Source organism: Electrophorus electricus, chromosome 8 (assembly GCF_041902795.1).
Source record: "Electrophorus electricus isolate QZ-2024a chromosome 8, ASM4190279v1, whole genome shotgun sequence".
Lineage (NCBI taxonomy): Eukaryota > Metazoa > Chordata > Actinopteri > Gymnotiformes > Gymnotidae > Electrophorus > Electrophorus electricus.
Genome location: NC_137504.1, coordinates 13,250,108 through 13,271,476, shown reverse-complemented (window position 1 = coordinate 13,271,476; position 21,369 = coordinate 13,250,108). Strand labels below are relative to the sequence as shown.

At 37.5% G+C, this 21,369-nt stretch overlaps 3 protein-coding genes across 6 annotated transcripts; 2 read left to right on the top strand and 1 right to left on the bottom strand.

The window, feature by feature from the left end:
* Positions 1–8,011: 8,011 nt before the first annotated feature.
* fundc2 (fun14 domain containing 2) lies at positions 8,012–12,709 on the top strand. 4 transcript variants are annotated; one of them, XM_027019372.3, is made up of 6 exons: positions 8,012–8,169; positions 8,515–8,589; positions 11,241–11,382; positions 11,485–11,560; positions 11,671–11,799; positions 12,154–12,709. In XM_027019372.3, the coding sequence occupies exons 3-6, from the start codon at positions 11,258–11,260 to the stop codon at positions 12,229–12,231; spliced, it is 408 nt and encodes a 135-aa protein (XP_026875173.1). In that variant the 5' UTR covers positions 8,012–8,169; positions 8,515–8,589; positions 11,241–11,257; the 3' UTR covers positions 12,232–12,709. The 4 variants fall into 4 exon arrangements, with proteins under 4 accessions (XP_026875173.1, XP_081575931.1, XP_026875164.1 ...); XM_081719805.1 differs by having other exon boundaries at positions 8,024–8,194; XM_027019363.3 differs by lacking the exons at positions 8,012–8,169; positions 8,515–8,589 and adding an exon at positions 9,720–9,872.
* A 459-nt stretch (positions 12,710–13,168) lies between these two features.
* cmc4 (C-x(9)-C motif containing 4 homolog (S. cerevisiae)) lies at positions 13,169–13,887 on the bottom strand. Its single transcript, XM_027019386.3, has 2 exons — positions 13,695–13,887; positions 13,169–13,608 (listed from the first exon to the last, which is right to left on the bottom strand). The coding sequence occupies exons 1-2, from the start codon at positions 13,750–13,752 to the stop codon at positions 13,472–13,474; spliced, it is 195 nt and encodes a 64-aa protein (XP_026875187.1). The 5' UTR covers positions 13,753–13,887; the 3' UTR covers positions 13,169–13,471.
* A 182-nt stretch (positions 13,888–14,069) lies between these two features.
* brcc3 (BRCA1/BRCA2-containing complex, subunit 3) lies at positions 14,070–17,374 on the top strand. Its single transcript, XM_081719803.1, has 8 exons — positions 14,070–14,270; positions 14,405–14,525; positions 14,689–14,775; positions 15,285–15,373; positions 15,558–15,613; positions 15,866–15,997; positions 16,200–16,243; positions 16,414–17,374. The coding sequence occupies exons 1-8, from the start codon at positions 14,166–14,168 to the stop codon at positions 16,560–16,562; spliced, it is 783 nt and encodes a 260-aa protein (XP_081575929.1). The 5' UTR covers positions 14,070–14,165; the 3' UTR covers positions 16,563–17,374.
* The last annotated feature ends 3,995 nt before the right edge of the window (positions 17,375–21,369 follow it).

The window sequence follows — 21,369 nt, the reverse complement described above, 5'->3', positions numbered from 1 at the left end:
TAGATGATGTCATCGCATGTCTGTGATGGAGATGCCTGACTCCTAGAGAAAAATATTTGTTTATTTATTGCATAATCTAAAGCACAGAATGGGTCTGCAAAGAAGACCCTACCACCTCCCACCAATTAAGATGTTAAGAAAACTCTAACTCCCAAAAGCCTGCTGATCATGACAGAATACCTGGTAAGGTGCTCTTCCTAACTCAGCGACCTCAGACTGTCAGGATCGGCAACATAATCTCCAGCAATTTTGTACTAAACACTAGTCCTCCCAGGGCTGCATGCTCAGTCCATTAATGTTGGCAATGCTGACCTGTTGCTCAGCTGCAAAGCACAGCTCAGTTCACATTATCAGGCTCGCTGATGACACTACAGTGGTGGGCATCATCTGCAACAATGAGTCAGCATACAGGGACATGGAACAGCTGTCCAGCTGTTGGTACAGAGACAACAATCTATCCCTTACTCTTGATCAAACTACAGAGGTAGTTTGGAGGACCTGGGGTGAGCAATCCCCACTACACATCAAAAGCACAGCTATGTAGAGAATCAAAAACTCCAAGTCTCTAATTTTGCACATCATGGAAGACTTCATACTGACCCTCAACACCATCTGCTTAGCCGACAAAGCCCAGCAGCACGTCAATTCCTGCATAGGATGAGGAAAATCAAACTCACCTTCTACCCGCACTACCTTCTATATGGGTACAATAGAGAGCATCTAGACCAGCTGTCTCACAGTCTGATATAGGAACCACACTCAGACCATATAATGGATTGTGAGAACAGCTGAAAAGATTGTGTTTTGGCCTCTTTACCCACCATCAACACCTTCTACCACAATGCTGGTGACCTTGTCTGTTTATAACCAGCATTGTAGAATCTCTCCCACCCCTCACAGTCTCTCCCACCCTTATCACAGTCCCTCCACACACCTGTCATTGAGCAAAAGCAGTGGTGTGCATACCACTTCTGCATAAGCCCCGCCCCCATTGCCAAAAATTACATATGTCCATAAATTATTGTTTGGATCCCTAATATACAGCTCAGCAGTCTTTAAAATACAGTGGCCAGAACAAAAGCGCTTCAAGCTAGTTGTTAGCCAGGCATACCTCTCATAGTTCATATCACAGAAAGTATGTACATACACTCTTCATTTTTGGTTATGATTTATACATGGAGTTGAATTAATGTGAGATTTTCATTGAAGGGTTGCCTTGAAAAGGCTCACTTATATAGTCACCATTCGAAGCTACCTGGCTAAGATAGAAGGGGCCCATAGGCATGGCCACAGCAGCAAGTCCCTGCATCCATGCTAATGAGCATGTTTGATTAGTTCCACTCTCAGATAGAAATGTAATCTATAGTACCAAAGGATGCACTGTAGCCTATATATTTATATAATTTTTTTCAATCCACTTTTTTGTTACCCCTGACAAAAGGTTCCGGAACATCCTACTCCACAACAGTTTCTTCCTGGGGCAGTCAGACACGCTGCTTCCCCTTACTCGCACCTGGACTAGTCAAGAGTTTTTACATCATAATTAGAAGCATAGAAATATCCCATCACTCAGCACACGTGAACATGCACCTTTCCTGCACACTATTACACACCCGCACTATAAATCAGAAAATCATCTGGTGGATTATTATGTCTTTAGAGGAAAGGTTTAGTATACTTCAAAAAACACTTACTTCCAACCAGCTGATGCTTTGAGGATGTTCCCCATATAGTCTATTCTTGACAATTTTTGTTCAGTTTTTCACAGTTTACAGACATTCACCAATGACAATTAAGCAGCTACTGTTATTATGTTACATCATTATGTTGCATTAATTATGTTGCATTATATTACATTATTATGTTGCCAGTGTACCTAGTGTGCTCTAGTCTATGCTACTGTCATTTATTGTATTTATTATAAATGTATTATTGTAAATAATAATAATACATTTATTGTGTTTCTTATTTTTTTCTGCATTTTACTCACACTGCTGTATTGAATGTTTACACTATGTAGTCCTGTGTACTCTCCTGTTGTACTGTTGTATTGTACATTCACAGCTACTATTATTACATTACATTATTATTTTACATTATTAAGTTGCCAGTTTACCCAGTGTGCTCTGGTCTATGTTACTATCATTTATTGTATTTACAATAAATTTATTATTGTAAATAATAATAATCCATGTATTGTATTTATTGTATTTCTTATTTTTTCTGTATTTGTCTTACACTGTGTTGAATGTTCACACTTTGTAGTCCTGTGTACTTTGCTGTTGTACTATTGCACTGTACATTCACACTTTGTAGTCCTGTGTACTCTGCTGTTGTACTGTTTTGTTGCGTTGTACATTCATACTTTGTAGTCCTGTGTACTCTGCTGTTGTACTGTTGTTATGTCACACCACTGGCTAGAATAAACGGCAAACAAGAACTTAATGTATGCAATGTATACAAATGTATATGAATGGCATATCTGATTTAAAGTGTATTTATATAACACATAACATTTATTTAATACATAACATAAACATTGTATAAAACCAAAGGTAACTTTACCATATAGCCAATGTATAAAAAAAACAAAAACAAAAACAAAAAACAAATAAGCAAATAATTAACCATCAAAAAGTGAATTAATTATTAGGTTGATTGAGGAAAAGGTTTTAATAAAGTTTTTTGTTGTGTTTTGAAGGAAGAAATATTTGGAGCTAAATCAAAGACACTACAGTCTGAATTTGAATGTTTCAAAGGAAAATGTGAAATTTGGTTATATTGAGCATTTCACTCTGAAATGTTAAAATTCATATATTGAAAATTCAAGTATCAATTTAAATCAATTTATATCAAGTGACATAAATTCAGGCAAAAGTGATGTATGATGTACATTATTGTGTATGCATGGAATACCAGAATGGGTCTCAGCAGAAAGCAACAAGAACAAGGATATATAATTATGGGGCACAGCTTTTAGTTTCATCAGCCACACTAATTATATATTTTAAACAACCTCAGCTGAAACATATAGGGGTTCAAATGCTACTGATGAATCAAATAAAATGCCAAGATTTCTAACCACTTGACATAGTTTAATAAACACATTATCTGCATGAATAGAAACGTTGGGGATTATGAATGCAATGAATTTAGGACGTACAAATAAAATCTCCTTGTTGTCTGTGTTTAATTTAAAAAAACAATGTTCAATCAGTGCTTTAGACCTTATGTCACTGTATATATGCTAGCATGTAGATATGTTTATGTATGTCTATGTATGTGGGTGTAAATTTGTATACAGCATGTCTTGTATACAGCTTGTATACAGCATGGAGATGCTTAAGGACACAGTCAGGCTATAACAGCTGTCATTCTACTCCCCAAGCTAGCAAATCAATAAGTAATAAATATAAATATTAAATAATAAATATTTAATAATTTAATAAATATTTTAATAATGACTTTTAAAAAACACTCGATAAATTGATGATTTGCTTTACTTTTCCTGCTCAATGAGACGATTTGCCAGAGACAATGAGTACTCTTCATATTTTTAAGCATGTATGTGTTGTGGTTTTGAGAGCAGAAAATGATTTCAGTTTCTTGCCTTTCTCAACACTGAATGATGCTTTCTTTTCTCCATCCTTAATAAGGAAGAATTTGTTACTTTAAATATTTACTGTAAGATTATACACTGAGGAGATTAATTATATTAAAATGGTAAATCACATTTATTGTTTGCTGGTTAAATACATAAATGATTACATCTGTTTGTTTATTTGTTGAATTTGTTGGAGTGCTGGAAGCTTCTTTCTGATGGAAAAGGTTTGTCAATAGCACAACTATAAAGGCCATGTAATTATAAAACTATAGCTTGATAGTCCTGCATAGTAACTTACCTTTTCCCAGGACTGCACTCTTCTGGATCGAGATCTCGGATGTTGTTCCTGGGATCTGTTGGAAACTTTCTCCCAGTGTGGCTCAGTGGGTTATACCACTAACTTTAGTATAGGAGTTTGGGTGAATCCTGACCAGGATGACTCCAGTGTGATCCCTTTATTAACGCTGCCTGCCTACCTCATTAACAATATGAGAGTTCTAAATAAGAGTCACACTACTTTGTATGTTGCCCAGATCAACAAGGTCTGTGTCACGTCAGGTCAACAAGCTCTACTTGAACGAAAAACTAGATGTGACATTGCAGCGAATATGTCAGCATATCTATCTATCTATCTATCTATCTATCTATCTATCAAAAAATGATACTTAAAAATCTGGTTAGGTTAAGGAGTTTGGCTTATATTACAGTGTAATATTGCCATCTCATGCAAAAAGAGCTCTTCCAGTTATGCTGTATGTTTAGAACTGGATAACTGGCATCATACAACTTATATTGCTATGATTCTTTCTGACCCAGTGATTTAAGATCAGTCTTGCCAAAAACCTCTTAGGTTAGCTTGGAAAGTTGGAGTAACTCACACAAGACAGCAGAGCAGTGTCATGGGCTATGAATGCAATGAGAAGAGCATATCTAATGACATATCTAATGAGCCAGTAGAATTGTTGCACCATCTCACTCACAAATACCTTCAGTCATTTCTTCTGTCTCTGAAGAGAACATACCAAAGTGAGATGTCACATAGCTGCAATGCAAAACAGTGCACAGGACTTTGCATTATAGTTCACATCATTGCTGGCAAAAGAAAAGTTCAAGCATTTATGAGCTGTCAATTTATCAGTGACTTAATTTAATCAAGTATCCACATCTGTGTTAAGTATCTTAGTACCACTACTCAGGGTAATATCTGTGGGAATCATATTATGCAAAGCAGATTATGGCTCAAGCATGCAGAGTTTTCTGCTCACTCTTTGTTTTGCCCTCCACCGTCAGTATGTTACAAGTTTTGCCCCATACCTGCATTTCCATTGCTCCCTGACATCAGGTGAACTAGAACAGGTGCAAGGTTTGAGGGTTTCATCTAAAAATAGGGACTGTCACTCATTGGCTCCTTTTGGCTCAGTTTCTTGTTTTTCAGCATTGCTTGGTTGTAAGGTAAGGAATGTTGCTCCTCTCACCAGAGGCTCTGCCTCTGGCATCATTAATATGTGCTATCAAAGACAGAAGCAGATACACCCCACCCACTATTTTAGTGCCCACTGATGATAAAGAGTAGGGGCATGCCAAATGTTAACTTGGCTGCTGAAATAACCCAACATTTCATGGCAGTGCTTGTTTATTACATAAAATTCAACTTCTTTATTATGAAAAAATACCCAGTGGTAGATTTTCATAAGAAGTCACACCACTGATCAACAACTTTATACATTTATATTTAATTTCATATATATTTATTGAAATTCTATTGTTCTCATTAAGGGATAACATTTCCTTAGCAATTTTAGGAAAAATAGCTTAATATGTTTTTGCAAGGAAGAACCTTTTTAGCCCATTGCTATTTTTTTTTGCCTATTACCCAAATGCTTCCCTTTCCTAGCCACAGATGCAAAACAGGAAAAACACAGCATAACAAATCAGAACAGTATCCCACTCTGATTGGCCTGATTTACCTTACCTAAAAGGTTAAAACTTGCATCCATCAGTGGGGCATCAAGAATCTGAAGAGATATTGAACTACAGTCAAGGCCCAGTAAGAGAAGTGCCTAATTTCTTGAATAAACCATCAGTTCAGTTTAGCCGCAATCATTGTCACTGCATTTACTGGCACACTATCAACATGGGTGGGGAGAATACATTGAGTAATTTCTCATAAGCCTGATAAGACCATGATTCTGATTTAAGATGGATTAAAAACAAAACTAAAGTAAATTTTATCATCATTTTTTTTGTTTTACTTTCTTTGCAGTTAAAATTCTTTTTATTGAATTTTAATATTCAAATTGATCTAACTCAATGAAATCTAGCAGTGACATTGCAGAGAATATGCCATCTTGTAGATCTACTCTAGCATTCTAGCATTACTGTGAATACTCTTAAATAACATATTTATTGCTCAGTGGGGAAATACAAGTTTTTTTTACAAGAAGTATTGAGATTGTACAACCATTAGATGAGTACAAATGTGTGAGGATGCAAAGAATGCAATTTCACTTCATTTAATGTGATCTGCTGTCAAGACAATTATCTGCAAACATTCAAATCGACTGAAACAATAATGTGTTGCAAGCGAATGTCACTGCTGACTTAACTGAAGAAGTACACATTGCCTAGGTAACATCAAAGACTATGCACAAGTAAACAAAAAAGCCCCGCCCACCAATGGGGATGATGGGTAGTCAAGTAATATGCGAACTTCCTGTACATGAAACTTTCCCTCTTTTAGATGAGAGGTTCCTACATGATTCATCAGAATTTTTATGCAAATGGTCCCAAAGTTCTTGATAGCATGAATATGACATCACCATTAAACCCACTTAAGGTCAACTGAGACACAAGAAAAAAATGAGATCATGTTCTTGGGGAAATGCAGGGAAAATATCTTCTACATTCAGTGTAAGAGAGCCTTTTCACTTGTCTTCCAAATCTGACTATAAACGTTCTGCTAAATAACCACACACACACACACACACACACACACACACACACACACACACACACACACACACACACACACATCATATTCATTAAAAGCCATTAAAATACTTTAGATGTGTCCTATTAAGGAAATATTCTTCATGCATAATTCACATTACTATAAACATTTAACTTTTTTCTAACAAGTATATACCATGCAGATTATTAGAGCAATAAAAAGCAAGAAGAATTTTGCAGTGTAATTCAAACAAGCATAGTAGAGTCAACATTTAATGAATGATACTTACATTAAAAATGCTCTTGGAAAGGTTTAGTATATAATGTATTAGAAATAGTAAGCAAATCAAATAAATACAAATCAATAAAGTATAATTAATAAACAAAATAATGAAAAAATATACAATACTTTTAGTAAATGTCTCCAATAATAATAAATAAATTATTTTACTTTCCATCATGATTTAGTAGATTTTTCAAAACCTTCAATGAAATTATGACATGGAAAACAATTTTGTATTGTAAATATCCAGAGGATAAGAATCATATCATGATCATAATGTTCCAATATATTTTATTAATCTCCTTCAAAATACATTATTAATTTTTAAAAGAACATTGTCTGACAGATCATTTGTCTGCAGCATCAGACATCTGACTATCAGACAGAATTTTAGAGTTTTTAAATTATATACTTCACGATTATCATTAATCATTAATCATTATCACCAAGTTATCATTTTTTGAGGTACATAACCTAATATGCTAAATATACAACATTTCTATATTTTAGAAAGATATTAGTTTCCAATGGAAAATATTTTGAACACTAGAGGATATGCTAAAAACAAACCAATGCCGCAGTTTTATTTAGATTTTTTAAAATTATACAACTGTGCTGGACGAATAAACAGTGAGAAGGTCAGCTAAACAGACTGACAGAATTTTGTGTTGTAAATGTCTTTTTAAATGACAAAATCAAATGTTCTAGTTATACCAATAAAAATATAAAGAAAATATAACCGTGTCAGTTTACTTCAGACCATTTGCTCAGACATATCAGATATGGACAATGTTTTTAAAACAAATTCTCTACTTTATTAACCCCTCTCTATAACTTCATAAGGTGCTCCTAAGGATAATTTAGCTGAGCTGGGTGATCTTCTTGATCTGTTCAAGGGACTGTCCCCTTACAAGGTGACTAACATACATAATTCCCAGACAGGTGAGGGGAGAGACCCAGGGGAAATTTAAAAAGGACCGTTGATAAAGCCGGAGCATGCAACTTGCCATCACACATTCAAAAAAAACATAGGCGCGCGAATTTCTACCATACCAGCAGAGCACTTCGGAGACTCTTTGGCAACCGAGGAAGTTGCTTTTTTCGGATTCTTAGAATTCAGGCTCGAGTAAAGCGGGAGGAAGGATGTGGAGCAATAGACAGTTTGCGTGAAATGCCGAGCGAGGAGTTCAGTGGAAAGGGGTTTGAACGGCGGGCATGTTTCCGAATCAACAAGCTGCTCTGTGAAAAAATGGCTTCGTTGGAGATGTGTACTGTTTTGGGAGCAAAGGACCTGAAACTACTTTAGAAACACTGAGCAGCCCAGAGACATACAGTAAGTGTTATCTGACGGGCATAAGGTAAATTATTTTAACCTGTCATTATTATAAATGATCTAACCTAGAGTTTTTCTATTTTATCTAAAATAAACTAATATATGACCTATTTTAATCCAATGTTTAAAAAGATAACAAAATGTGGATAGCCTATTATGTATAATGATACTACTAATAAAATCTACGAATCTTCCATTTAGCAAATTAAAATCCAAACCCTAACAGAACCCTTAATTTAATTAGGGTTTATGTTAACTTTAATTTGTAAGAAATACAAATTCACACGGAAACAAAGATTATATTTCCTGTAGGCTGTTAGAAAAATAAATACTGTTTTTCCTCAGCCCAGTTTCTCATTTTGAGCAACAAAGAGAAAGACACACCTTTGAAACTGAAGTCTGGACGCATTTTGAGTTCAGGTCAGTTCATAATCGGCAAGTGTGGACGTTTTTGGGAAATAACCGTTTAAAGCGCGTGCATAACAGGGCCATGGTATTCCCCCTAACAAACTCACAAGTGGTTTCACTTTTATTAGTCCTCTTTCGTATCAAGAGTGCACAAGTATGGCATCAACCATTGAGGACCATGTGGTAGACAGAATGTTTAACTGCTTTATTTATTTGTTTGTTTGTTTGTTTGTTTAGTAATTTACTTTTGCATATTTCTGTGAAATACTGATTGCAATTCTGAACACAATTAAAAGCAAAGGATGTAATGCAGAAAGGGGTGTAGTCATAAGAAAAAAGTAAATATGTTTTCAAAAAGCATGGTATGGTACATTTAAACAGAAGAACTGTGTGTGGTTCAGGTTAAGATTTAATGATGTATAAAGAGGAAAAAAAATCATTTGGACACTTTGTCGATGTAAGAAGAGACTTTTTACTATGGTTCTGGTGTCTGTTGCTTACCTGGTACTCAGTGTAGGGTCTGTTGATACCGAATACAGCTACATCTGATTACTGGGTCAGTGATGACATCATATTCATCACTTTTGAATTTTGTGTCTTTTTGAATGGTAGTTTCCCCATTCTGGCTAAATAAAATGTATTAAATGCCTTTTGATACTTTTGAACTCTTCTTTAACATATCCTAATAAGTAGGCAACTACATTCTTTTATTTTGCAGTTTCTGTTTCCTGCCATCTGTTTCAATACATGGATTAGAAAGAAAAAGCCTAAATAACGAAAATGAAGAGACCTGATTGGTTATGTTAAAGTATGATGTGTTAAAGAGGCTTCTATGCCACACAGAGAAATGTGATCAGACAAGCTATCTAGAAAGAAGATATCTTTACATATTCGTATTTTTGACATGGTCCTCCTTGTGTGTATCTTTCAATCCACATTTCTCCTATTATGTCAGGTGTATATATTATTGATATTATTACTAAAAAGAATAGCTGACTACAAACTTAAATATTTTTAATCATAACAGTAGCCTATCCCTACCCCGTAATAATCTTCAATAGATATGAACTGTCGGGTGAGGTTTATAAATGACCATATTAGATGACAAAAACAACAAAAACAATCATTATTATAAGAGGACTTTTACTTTGTGCTAACCTTGGATTAGAGCGTTTACGTAATTTAGCCGGGTTAAAAAACAAACAAACCTGACATATGTCACGTGATTCAAATAATGCGCCACTGATTACTGTCCGGGTAGAAAACCCAAATCAAGATGGCAGACACAAGGAAAGGTAAGATTTCGCTAGCTATCTTAGCTACTATCTTTTTCACTTTATACCAAGCAGGCATTGTAAGGCCAGTCCGAATTATTCCTCGTTAAATGCACTTAAATAGCTCATACCTGGGGATGTACATAACTGTACCATCTTATGCATTATACATTTCTCATTGTCCTTCAGAGTTGATGATGAGCCTTATTGAGCAAGAAAGTAGCTAGCTAGCTATTAGCGAAGTTGCTGATTACAAAATATAGCTGCTGATTACAAAAATATTTAACTAGGTAGCTAACACAGTCTGTGTGCCGCTGTAATAGTAAACATAACTTGATGCAGAAGATACAATGCCATTTTTTTTCTGTAGGACGTGAAGTTCAAAATAAATTTGTTACATTTATTGGTATTTCGCCGCATAGCTACTTAACTCGCTTTTGAGTTGACTGACACCGATGCAACGAATTAGATAGCATAGCTAAAGCTAGGTTAGCGCTCTTGTTTTGAGTTAATTTGTGTTTACTGAGTCCAGTAGGTATAACTTTGAATAAAGCTACTTTTCATTGTTTACTTGTTTTCCATTGTTTCCTTGCTTTGTGACTAAGCAAAATTTCATCTGACGATCATTTTCATTCATGTGTGCAATGCAGTACATGTATTTAGTAGATAAGGTTTTACTCAAGAGATGGGCAGTTGTCTACTCCTCCTGACATGCAAATTTATACACTATCGAGTACTGGTAAGGAGCAATGTTCGTCACGCAGGGATGATCGCCTGTGAAATGTGTTAAACGAAAAACATATACACTAATTCAGAATTACAAAAGGAAATCTATTTGTTATTTGTTCCATTGTATCTCACTGATTTAAGATCTTTAGATGGTTTTAATAATTAATCTGTAGGGTGGAAACTAATACCGACACCGTCTTTTGGCTACAGTTCTAGTACTATTTTGGGTGTGTGTGTGTGTAGATGTAGCCAATGACCAAAGCTGTTGCGGCCAAGGTCAACTTGGACACTTTCCCATTTAAGTCATAAATGTGCTTACAGTGTCAGGCTGGTTAAGGACAGACATAATTAATGGACTTTCAGAAGAATTTAATTAATATACAAGGTATTTAAAAAGTATCAGCATTGTTTTAATTCTTACCATGACAGGAAAGAAGTATTTGAATATGTAACCTTGAGTCTCAGTCTTCTCTGTGCTTTGAATTAATTATTATAGAAACTGTTCAGTCTCAAAATATGTGGGTGGAAAACATTGCATATAGTTTTACTTAATCATTATGCAAATAAAAAGGTATATTGCCAACATTTCTGACTGAATTTGGGCAAACAATTAGTCATGTTATCCACATATGTTTTTGATGATTACTTATGTTTTAACAGATGGTGAAGTCTTTGTTATGGACTTGGCAGAGCATGTCAAGAAACAGAGATGGTGGAACAAAATGTTTGGCAATAATTCTGGACCAGCTGCCGAGAAGTATTCAGTAGCCACACAGCTTGCAATTGGTGGGGTGACTGGCTGGTGAGTGATAAAATATGAAACCATAACACAAGAATCAGTATCATACTTGAGCTTTTACAGCCATGACAATAAAATCTGAATCTGTCGTGTATTCATCTTTAGGTGTGCGGGGTATTTGTTTCAGAAAGTTGGGAAACTAGCTGCATCAGCAGTTGGTGGTGGCTTCTTTTTGCTCCAGGTAATTTAGTGTAGCACTCTTAGTGTAGGCTCTTACCTAAACCTGCTTTGTCATAAGAACTGGTTTAGCCCTGTTTGCCTCATACATACAGTCTTGTTTCGCCCTCTTAGATTGCTAATCATACAGGGTACATCAAAATTGACTGGAAGAGAGTCGAGCAGGATGTGAACAAAGCCAAGAAGCAACTGAAGCTAAACACAGAGAAGCCGCCTAAAGAAGTGAGGACAAAGGTGGCTGAGGTATGTGACATGGCCATACTTGTTTTGTGTGTAGTACCAGCTCTTCAGTTGGTTGAAGAGTTAGTTGAATAGCCTATATTGCCCACCCCTGTAGTTTAGAGGAACAAACAACACTGAGTAAACAATAGCTGATCCTGCTCATCAGGATGAGGTGACAACTAGAGAAAACTGTGCTGTACTTTATACTTTGTTCTTTCTACTTCCTCTACTGCACTGCAATGTGCTATATTTTGTAGCATTTGTTGTATTGTCACCAAGTTCAAACATTACTAGCTTGTCAACAGTAAGCATCCAAGACCATAGTGTGTGCAGTTGTGTTTGTTGTTAACTACTGTCTTCCTGTCTTTTGTAAAGGTGCAAACATTTGTGAAGAAGAACATTGTCCTGACAGGCGGTTTTGCTGGGGGGTTCCTACTCGGACTGGCATCATAAAAAGCACCTCCTCGATTTTATATGTACTCTCAATTTAGAATAAAAAAGATGCCAACTTACTGCATGTAATGGAATTTGGCATTTAAATGACTGGCACTGCAGCTTTTATTCAGCTGAATACTCTGTTACAGACTTTTTTTTCTTTAGCAAACACAGCCAAGCTGTTCTTTTCGTCATATGTGTTGTTTTCATATTTTAAGTAACTTTCCCTTTTGATTTCTTCTTACAATGTTTAAACAATTTTGCAGTTTATTTTTGTGGTATGAATGATTAGACATATATACCTGAGTATGTATCGAAGTTTATATATACATATGGCACCCTGAAACTCTTAATTCTTGAAAACTGTATTTTTCCTCACATTAAAGCTCAAATTATGGATCTCCTTAGTTTAAAAGAGAGCAGCTACAAAGTAGATTTCATTGAAAATCTGTATTTTCTTATTTAAGTAAAAAGTTGAAGTAAATGGGTAAACATTTTTGTCAACTACTTCACTTATTTTTACCCAACGTTTGGATTTAGACTGGTTTGGCTAGCTTGGTTTTCTTTAGTGGAGAACAACACACTGAATTAAGCCCAGGAAACATTTATTTATAAGCCATCACAACCTAATTTTACAAGTTCCTCAATAGCCTATGGCAGGGGTGCCCAACTAGGGTCCAACCTAGTTTGATTTAGTGCTGTAACGCATACGCTAAATCTATCAATGAATTGACTCGGCTGTGTTTGTACTGGTACAAAATCAAACTGGGTTGGCCTGTAGGCCTCTACAACCAGAGTTGTATGACCTCGGCCTAGATGATATGCACATTTCATTTTAAGGGGTGCTGCTCATGCTCACGCTGTTCATATTCTAGAAGTCTCGGGGCCATGACCTTTCCACTCTGTGCTTCATGTAACATACTGTGATGCTGAAGTTCAAATGAAACAGGATGACTTGATTTTGGAGTTTGCTTTAATGGCATGCAACCACCAAACACTATTTGTCATCAGTGAATACTGTCAATAATATCAATGAAATGTATTAAAAACTTATGGTCGAGGTCAAGCAAGACAGTAAAAAGGTTAGAAGACTATGCTTTGCTTGATGTTCCTTTAATCCAAAGGAAAGTGCATTTTTAAAACAATAATTTAAATAGGTTCAGATGATGCTAGCTTCTTTGCAGCAGCTAAACGTCCTTAAATGGGAATCCGGACATATGTGCTCAGATAATAACCACCGTCGCTATTTTGAAGGTCGTCACGTTTTGTCCTCTGCTGTTTTGTGCCCTTTTAAAAAGCCGGAGCAGCATACAGATTTCATTTCAGCGTGGGCTCCACAACATTTGCGCATCGCACGAATTACTTCTTCACACCGACTTTCAACATACTTGTTGGCTGTTAAAAATAAAAGATAGAAATTGCTAACTGTTACTAATGATAAGAGTAACTGAGACTTTAGTGCGTTGTAAAACCTGTATTACCTTGTAAGCATTTCTGTATCGCACACGCTTGCTTCTGACAAGGATCCTTCTGAGACATCTTATGCAAAAACCTTACACCCCAACAACCAGCTACCACCTGTTCAGTTCCTGCAGAAGGGCTGCCGAGCCTTCCTCAATGCAGCAGAAAACTTAAATAAACTGACGTCACTGAGACCCAGTGCACTTCTCATTTTCTTCCGACCTGAAAATAAATTACCTTTCAGTGACGTTAAAGTTGAGGTAGACCATTCTCTTTGCAAACATATTACTAATACAGCACAAAATGCCTGTGTTTATTTAACAATAAACATTTCTATTAAATCAACGCACACAACTAATGAAAAATCGCGAGTTTAGAGTTGTCCACCGGAAGTATATGATAGCACACTTCTGATACGGAAATACTGCACACGGATGAAGATCCATTTATGCCAGAGACAGCTCTGATTTGGTGAATTAAGTCTCACCATTATGGCAGTAAGTGCGGTGCATTTAGAGTCAGATGCTTTTCTGGTGTGTATGAATCATGCCCTAAGCACAGAAAAAGAAGAGGTAATGGGGCTGTGTATTGGCGAGGTAAGAGGATCTTTTGCCTCTTCAGTTTTTGTGTTGTAGCTTAATAACCTACCTTCAGTGAAACAGTGACCCAACCTTCTGGACTTGGTTATTTATTTGTCTACTGATGGCTATTTAAATGATCATCACCCTAGGTTGACACAAATCGTATTGTCCACATTCACTCTGTCATTATTCTGCGTCGATCAGACAAGAGGAAGGATCGCGTCGAGATTTCTCCCGAGCAACTCTCTGCAGCCTCGACAGAAGCCGAGATATCCTTTTATTACTGTATTATGATATGGCAACGAAAACTGAGCTACAATGTGTTTTGTTTACCATCCTACAGTTTTCAGGTCTTAAAAGTAAATTTTCCTTTTAAAATGAAATATTCTACAGTTGAAAAATATTCTAGTTTTATTTCCTAACACAACGCACAGGTTGGCTGAAATGACCGGGCGTCCTGTGAGAGTGGTGGGGTGGTACCACTCACACCCACACATCACCGTGTGGCCGTCGCATGTTGGTTAGTCGTACTGTGGAATACTATCCTTGTTGTGGAACAAAACACTATATTGCAATTGGGGTTTCTAGTCTAATTACTGTGTATTGAACTATATTAATAACTGTGAAGTCTTGATATGATATAGTTAAAGATTGGCCTGATCAAAATTTGACCAAATTGTTTGGTAGGTTATGTTAATGCCATGATTCATCCAAACACCTCCAGTCCACTCAGTTGGAGTGCATCTGATTGCTTAGTGTACTCACAGCACACACACGCACACCTCATTAAAAGAAACAAAGAAGTGTTGATGCATGTTATTTTCATGTTGCAACCATCTATGCCTTGGTTCATGGTGTAATACATACAGGTCTTTAAACTGTTAGTTTTTGTTAATTTATTTAATTTGCAAAATAAAAAGGCACTCATAGATAATGACCATGCCAGCCGTTAATTAATGTCATTTCTTTATCCACACAGTTCTGCACATCTTAATTGTTAAGCTTTATTTTGCTTGTTACACTGTACAGATGTGAGGACTCAAGCGATGTACCAGATGATGGATCAGGGTTTTGTCGGACTTATCTTTTCTTGCTTTATAGAAGATAAGAACACAAAGGTAAGAGAAATGCAAGAGTTGCATATAAACAGTGTAAACATGATCTTTTAAAAAAACTAAATCTACTAGATTGCACTGTAAGGGCTTTATGTGTTACTGAATGAAAAGCGCACTCCTGTAACAATAGTAAATGTTTGCATTTTGATAGATTTGAATGACGTAATAGTGTATTGCTTTCTTTTAGACAGGCAGAGTTCTCTATACTTGCTTTCAGTCGGTTCAAGCCCAGAAAGGCTCAGAGTAAGTAAGGATCATATGCCATATGTTACTGGTTCTGAAAAGATCATGGTTTACTTAATAATCATCATTCTTTGTCCATCTGTTTTCACATGTAATACATTTTTATTTCCTTATAACTCAAATATGGCGAAAATTATTTGATTTATAAATTAGTTATTACTAAATGCTCCTTGAAAACCCAATAAATGCTGATGAATTTAAAGGCCTTATTGCTTGACAAGGCTAAATAATGCAGTCCCCATTTACAACCAGATATGAGAGAATTGAGATTCCGATCCATGTGGTTCCACACGAGGCCATCGGCAAAGTATGCTTGGAATCAGCGGTGGAACTACCGAGAATTCTCTGCCAAGAGGAACAGGATACATACAGAAGGATTCACAGGTGGAAAGCAGTTCTTTGTTTCCCTCCAGTTTGGAACAATTGAATGTAACTTGAAATCAGAAGGAGGGTTATGTTTACTCTTGCAGATTTAATTGCTCAGGATGCGATGCAAAGGGCAGTTTTGGAACTAGGTCTTTTCTTGAAATCTACTATGTGAAACTTAACAAAATAAAATAGTCTCCCTTCTTTTTTTCCCTTGCAGCTTAACTCATTTAGATCCAATTACAAAGATACACAATGGATCAGGTATGTGCACCATTTATTTTATGCTTGTTACAAACAGACAATAAAAGAAAAGAAAAAATACATGTTCATATACATGTAATATGTAATAGTTGCATGTAAGATAGAAATTGAAACTGGCTGAAGTTATTAAAAACTCTGTGTGTGTTTGTGCATGTGGGTGTGTTGCACAGTGTTCACTAAAAACCTGTGCAGCCAGATGTCAGCTGTAAGCGGGCCACTGTTACAGTGGCTGGAGGACCGGCTCGAGCAGAACAAACAGAGCATCATCGAGCTTGAGAAAGAGAAGGAGAGACTAACACAAGAGCTGGCTTCCTTATGAAAACAACAACAACAACAACATACAAAACTTAGAATGTCAGCTTTAGCTTCCCTGTTGTATTTTTGTTGTATTTCTTTTTAATTCTGAATTGTTTAATTGTTCTTGCACTGAAACAGTGGCCTTTCTTCCATAGCTGCCATTCAAAGATCAATAAATGAAAGAAAATGATTGGACAGAAAACCATAAGAAAAGGGAAAGAGAGGAGAGTTGCATGAGAGCGAAGGTCAGGAACAAATGCACAAATGTACTCAGCCTCAGTAGCAGTGATTTTATAATGTAAGACTACTCTCTCATCTCTGACTGCATCACATTTTTAAAGCGCTTGCAGTAGGCATTCTCTGAGCTATGTTCAGTCTTTTTTGTACTCTTGTGCCACAGTATGAACAGTAATGCCCAGCTTCAGATAGTGGGTTTTCACATTAAAGTCCCAATTAGAAACTGCTACAAGAAATTATGTTTGTGTTTGATATGGGGGGAGTGGGGTGTGGGCCTTTATAATGTGACAGCTTCTTCAGCAGTTTCTGACTGGGAATTTAAAAGCCATAAAAAAGAAAATAAGTGAAATGCACTTATGAGACAATGTTAAATGTCACAAAATTTGCATCATGTAGATGGTTTCTTTAAAAAAAATTGTTTAACAATAGTTCAGTATATTCATTTTTAAATCTTCACCACCTCGTAAATACAATCTAAGAATGGGATATACAGCAGTTTTTAACTGGTACTGCTTTTTTTGGACTGGGGGTGGGGTAAAAGTTTGAATGTACAGAAATGTCAGATAATGTGTTAAATAAAATTGAATTTAAACAGAACTCTGGTAATTATCTCAAATTATGCAATTTCAAAACTAATCTGTTAATGTGAATGTGCAAATGAAATCTGCTCCTCTATAAGCTGGAGGCCATTTAGTATTGTAGAGTACCTTCAGAAGGAAGAGCACTTTCACAGTGAACCTCCAAAGGTCTTCAGTAGTCAGCTGTGCTCTCAGGGATCCTTAGTCACTGCGAATTGCACAGCTAGGGTTTGAACCTAAGTCCCAAGGACTTTGAAGTTCCTTTACTCAAGAAGAAGTAAGTCAGCAACACAAAGTCAGCTGTCTGGAAGACAGGCTTGACCCCCATTTATGAGACAGTGACAATCTGATAGGAGTAACCATTCACCTAAATGGTTATTAGTTACTTTTGGTAAGTTTGCTTTCATTACTAGCTGTGATTGATACTGCTGGCAGACGCACAAGCTTCTGTTCAGGTAAAGGAGAATGAATGGAGAATGCTATTTCTTTGTCTATATAAAGAGAATGGAGTTGGAGGTACTAAAGTATAGTTGCAGGTAGAACCTAAAGAAGTTAGTTAATATAAGAAGGCACTTGGATTTGTTTACTTAAATAATCAGGACCTAGTAATATCTCATCTGAAATTTTACTGCATCCCAAGTTTATCAGAGGAAGTCTACGGTACACACAGTAGGCCGATGTTCAAGGTTACAGAGTTACAAGTTATAACGGCTAAATAAAATAGGTTAAAAATTCAAATGCCCCCTGGATGGCCACACACTAAATTTTAGTATCACAAGTTAACTTAACCAAATCTTGTCTGTTTTAACTTGTATCTACCCATCATATCGTCATATACAGGTCATATTCATATTGGTCCTGAGTGTATGTGATTCACTATGAGGCTCTTGACTATCCATGTATTTTAATACAAGCTCTGTGCATTGCATGAGCTGGGCAAAATACTTCTGTATTGATGTAATACGTTTCCAAGGCAGTTGGAGGGGCAATTATTCTTGGGAAAGGAGGCGGAGGTGGCAGGTTGATCACGGCAAAGTGCTGAGCCCGGGCTGCGGTGCTCTCGGTGCTAAACAGCGTAATTCACCCTGTCTTTCCCATTGCCCCAGTCAAGGTTATTCCTTTTGATAAACCTTTGTTTTGGTGACTTTGGCCTTGAATGAAATCTCTGCAATTGTCATAAGTTTTAATTTCTTCCCCATTACTTAAGGCAGTCTAAAAGTGATAATTAAATGCCTTTTGAGAGTACATTATATGTATGTATATATATTATAAATTATTGAATTTGACAGTATTTTTTCAGCAGTGAGTCTGGAATCTTTTGATATCTGATATAAGCTATGAATATCACACTTGGTAATATGTGTAAATTATCCAAAGCTTAAACGTTTTACACCAGTATCTTAAATGTAGAAGGCTTCTGTTGTTCAAAAATCGTGTACCTTCGCAGTGGCTTATGAATAATACTGAAAACAATACTGTTCGAGATACGGTACAAATTCAGAACCATTATGTTTCCCTTCCACAAGGGGGCAGTAAAAGCCCATATTGGGGCACTACGACTCATCGCTGTACTTTGTTCTGATGCGGGTAGGTCCTCCCGCCACACAAACAAAGTAAAACAAAAAATGATGAAAAAGTATTTTAAATGATTCAGGTAAGGGTCATGGGTACACCACAACAACCTCCCTGACCACCACCATCAAGTGCTTCTGTATTTCTCCTCTGGAAGAGAACACTGAATAAGCCATGTGGAAGTCTCCAGAGGACATCTTTAACAACAACAACAACAACAACAACAACAAAAAACCCCTAAAAGCTGGGCTGTTTTGTATCAAGGCAAGCTGTGTGGAGTGTAGGAGCAACCGATCCTCCTGTGCTGATTAACACACACACATCCTATGGATGTGAGCAAGCAGACAGGTTAATACTGTGAGGGCTTATAGAGGGGGAAGGAGAGAGAGAGGGAGAGGGAGAGGGAGAGAAATTTATTTTAGAGAGAGATGAGAGGTGTCTCCCTCCCGCACGTCAGCTTGCTGTTTATTACACCTGGCACAAGGCACCTTTTATTGAGTGCGAAGGGGAACGGAATAGAATGTGTTACTCTCTATAAATCTCTGTGTGTGGGTGTGTGTGTGTGACTGAATGTGAGTGTTTTTTCTTCTGTTGCCTGTGTTTACTGGGAAGCTAGGGAAGGAATGAGAGTGGGAGAATGAAGTGTGTATTTCTGTGTATAGAGGCTAGTGTGTATGTGTGTAATTGAAGGCTGTTGGGGTTCAATGGCTTGCTCCCTGGATGCATTTCTGGCAGGGGGCCTGACGACTTGACGAATGATGACGTCCCAAGGGCCGACAGTGTTTAATTACCACCTCGGAAATACACAGGAGGAAGTTTTAGGCTCAGACAATACACAAACACACACACACGTGCACATACACACACACACGCACACACGCACACGCGCACATGCACGCACGCACACACGCACACGCACACACTGTCTGTCCTTTCTCTAAATACCCATTGTGGATTGCAAGGGCGAATGAATGAGTCTGGATGCTGCACAAGAAAGAGAAAAGATGCATTCCTTTATCCTCAGCCCCCTTCTGAGGTATGTTCTGTTATCTTTGACCTATCTCAGAAAGTCACGTTTTTACTCTATACTAGACTAATAGTCTTGTCTTCTTTAGTTCAGTGTTCTGCTTCTGCATCAGTCACCTATAAGCAACTGACCAGATGTGAACAAAAGGTCACCACAAGCATCATGAAGGTTGATCTTAAAGTTTGGATGTCTGCAAAGTCTACAGAGAGCAGCTGTAGATCTTCGGGCTGTGCTTTAGGCTGTGCACATTTATTGTGTTTTTTGACACTGTACTCATGCAACTTTGTGGTTTGCAAGATTGGATTTATGGGACCATACATCAAGTTTCGTCTGGTTTCCATTTTTTTAAGAAATGGTTTTTCTGAATTATTGCCCCTAAAAAAGCACTGTAGTTTAAATATAGCCTTTCACCCACTTCTACAGGCCTCCACCCTTTGCAGCCTTCTGAAGTCACTCAATCAAAGCCGGTGGTGTCCTGCTTCCCCCAACCGCATCTTCGTTGCCGCGTTTTCAGGAGAATTTACGCCTTTGAATCCTCTCAAAGATTTATTCGCCCCATTACGACGAGGACTTCTCATTCTCTGCGAAGATCGTAACCGTTTCGCCGCTAACTCCAGGCAATCACCGATGGTGCCGGCATTCCTTCATTCCCCTCCTTTTTTATAGACTGAGATGCATTTGATAACGTCTACTGCCATTGCAAATCACAGCGTGTGTGAATACGAAAAAAGAAGAAGAAAAAAAAGATAAATGTGACAAGAGGTGGGTGCAGGTGGTATACCAGAATGGCAGCCGTGCAGGTGAGATGGGGAGGAGTGGTGCGGAATGCGAAAATCCACTGCAATGCCCTCTGGGACTAGTGACAGCAGCGTGGCCGATGCATCTGATGCTTCGGTGGCCCGTGTATCCTGAACACGGTCACCTGCCTGTTCAGAATGTGAATGCTGGTCTTTAGTCTCCTGCTTGGGTAAATGAGACCAGGATACCAACAGAGGTCTGCAGATCTTTGGTCTCCGTGGTGATGCGGTGCCGCCTTGTGTTCCTGACTGGAGAGAGGAGTGGGAGGCAGACTAGGGATGGGAACAGGTGGAGGCTGTAGATAGAACCCAGCATTGGAGGCCCTTCCTTAGGGTGGTGGAGCAGGATGTGGATGTGTGGGAGGAGTGGGGGCAGGTGGTAGAGAAGCATGGTGCCACCATGAAGCGCTCGGCAGAAGACCCCAGTCTGGCACTGGGGTCAGCTCTGTTCACCTGGCTCGGACTCCTGCCAGTTTGGCATACACTGGCTGTAAAGGACTCAACATAGAATTCAGTGGGGACTGAATGTGTCCACTTATGTAGGGCAATAGCTAATCTTAAAATAATACAGAAAACCCCAATAATCCCCCCCCCCCAACAAACAAACACAAAACTATT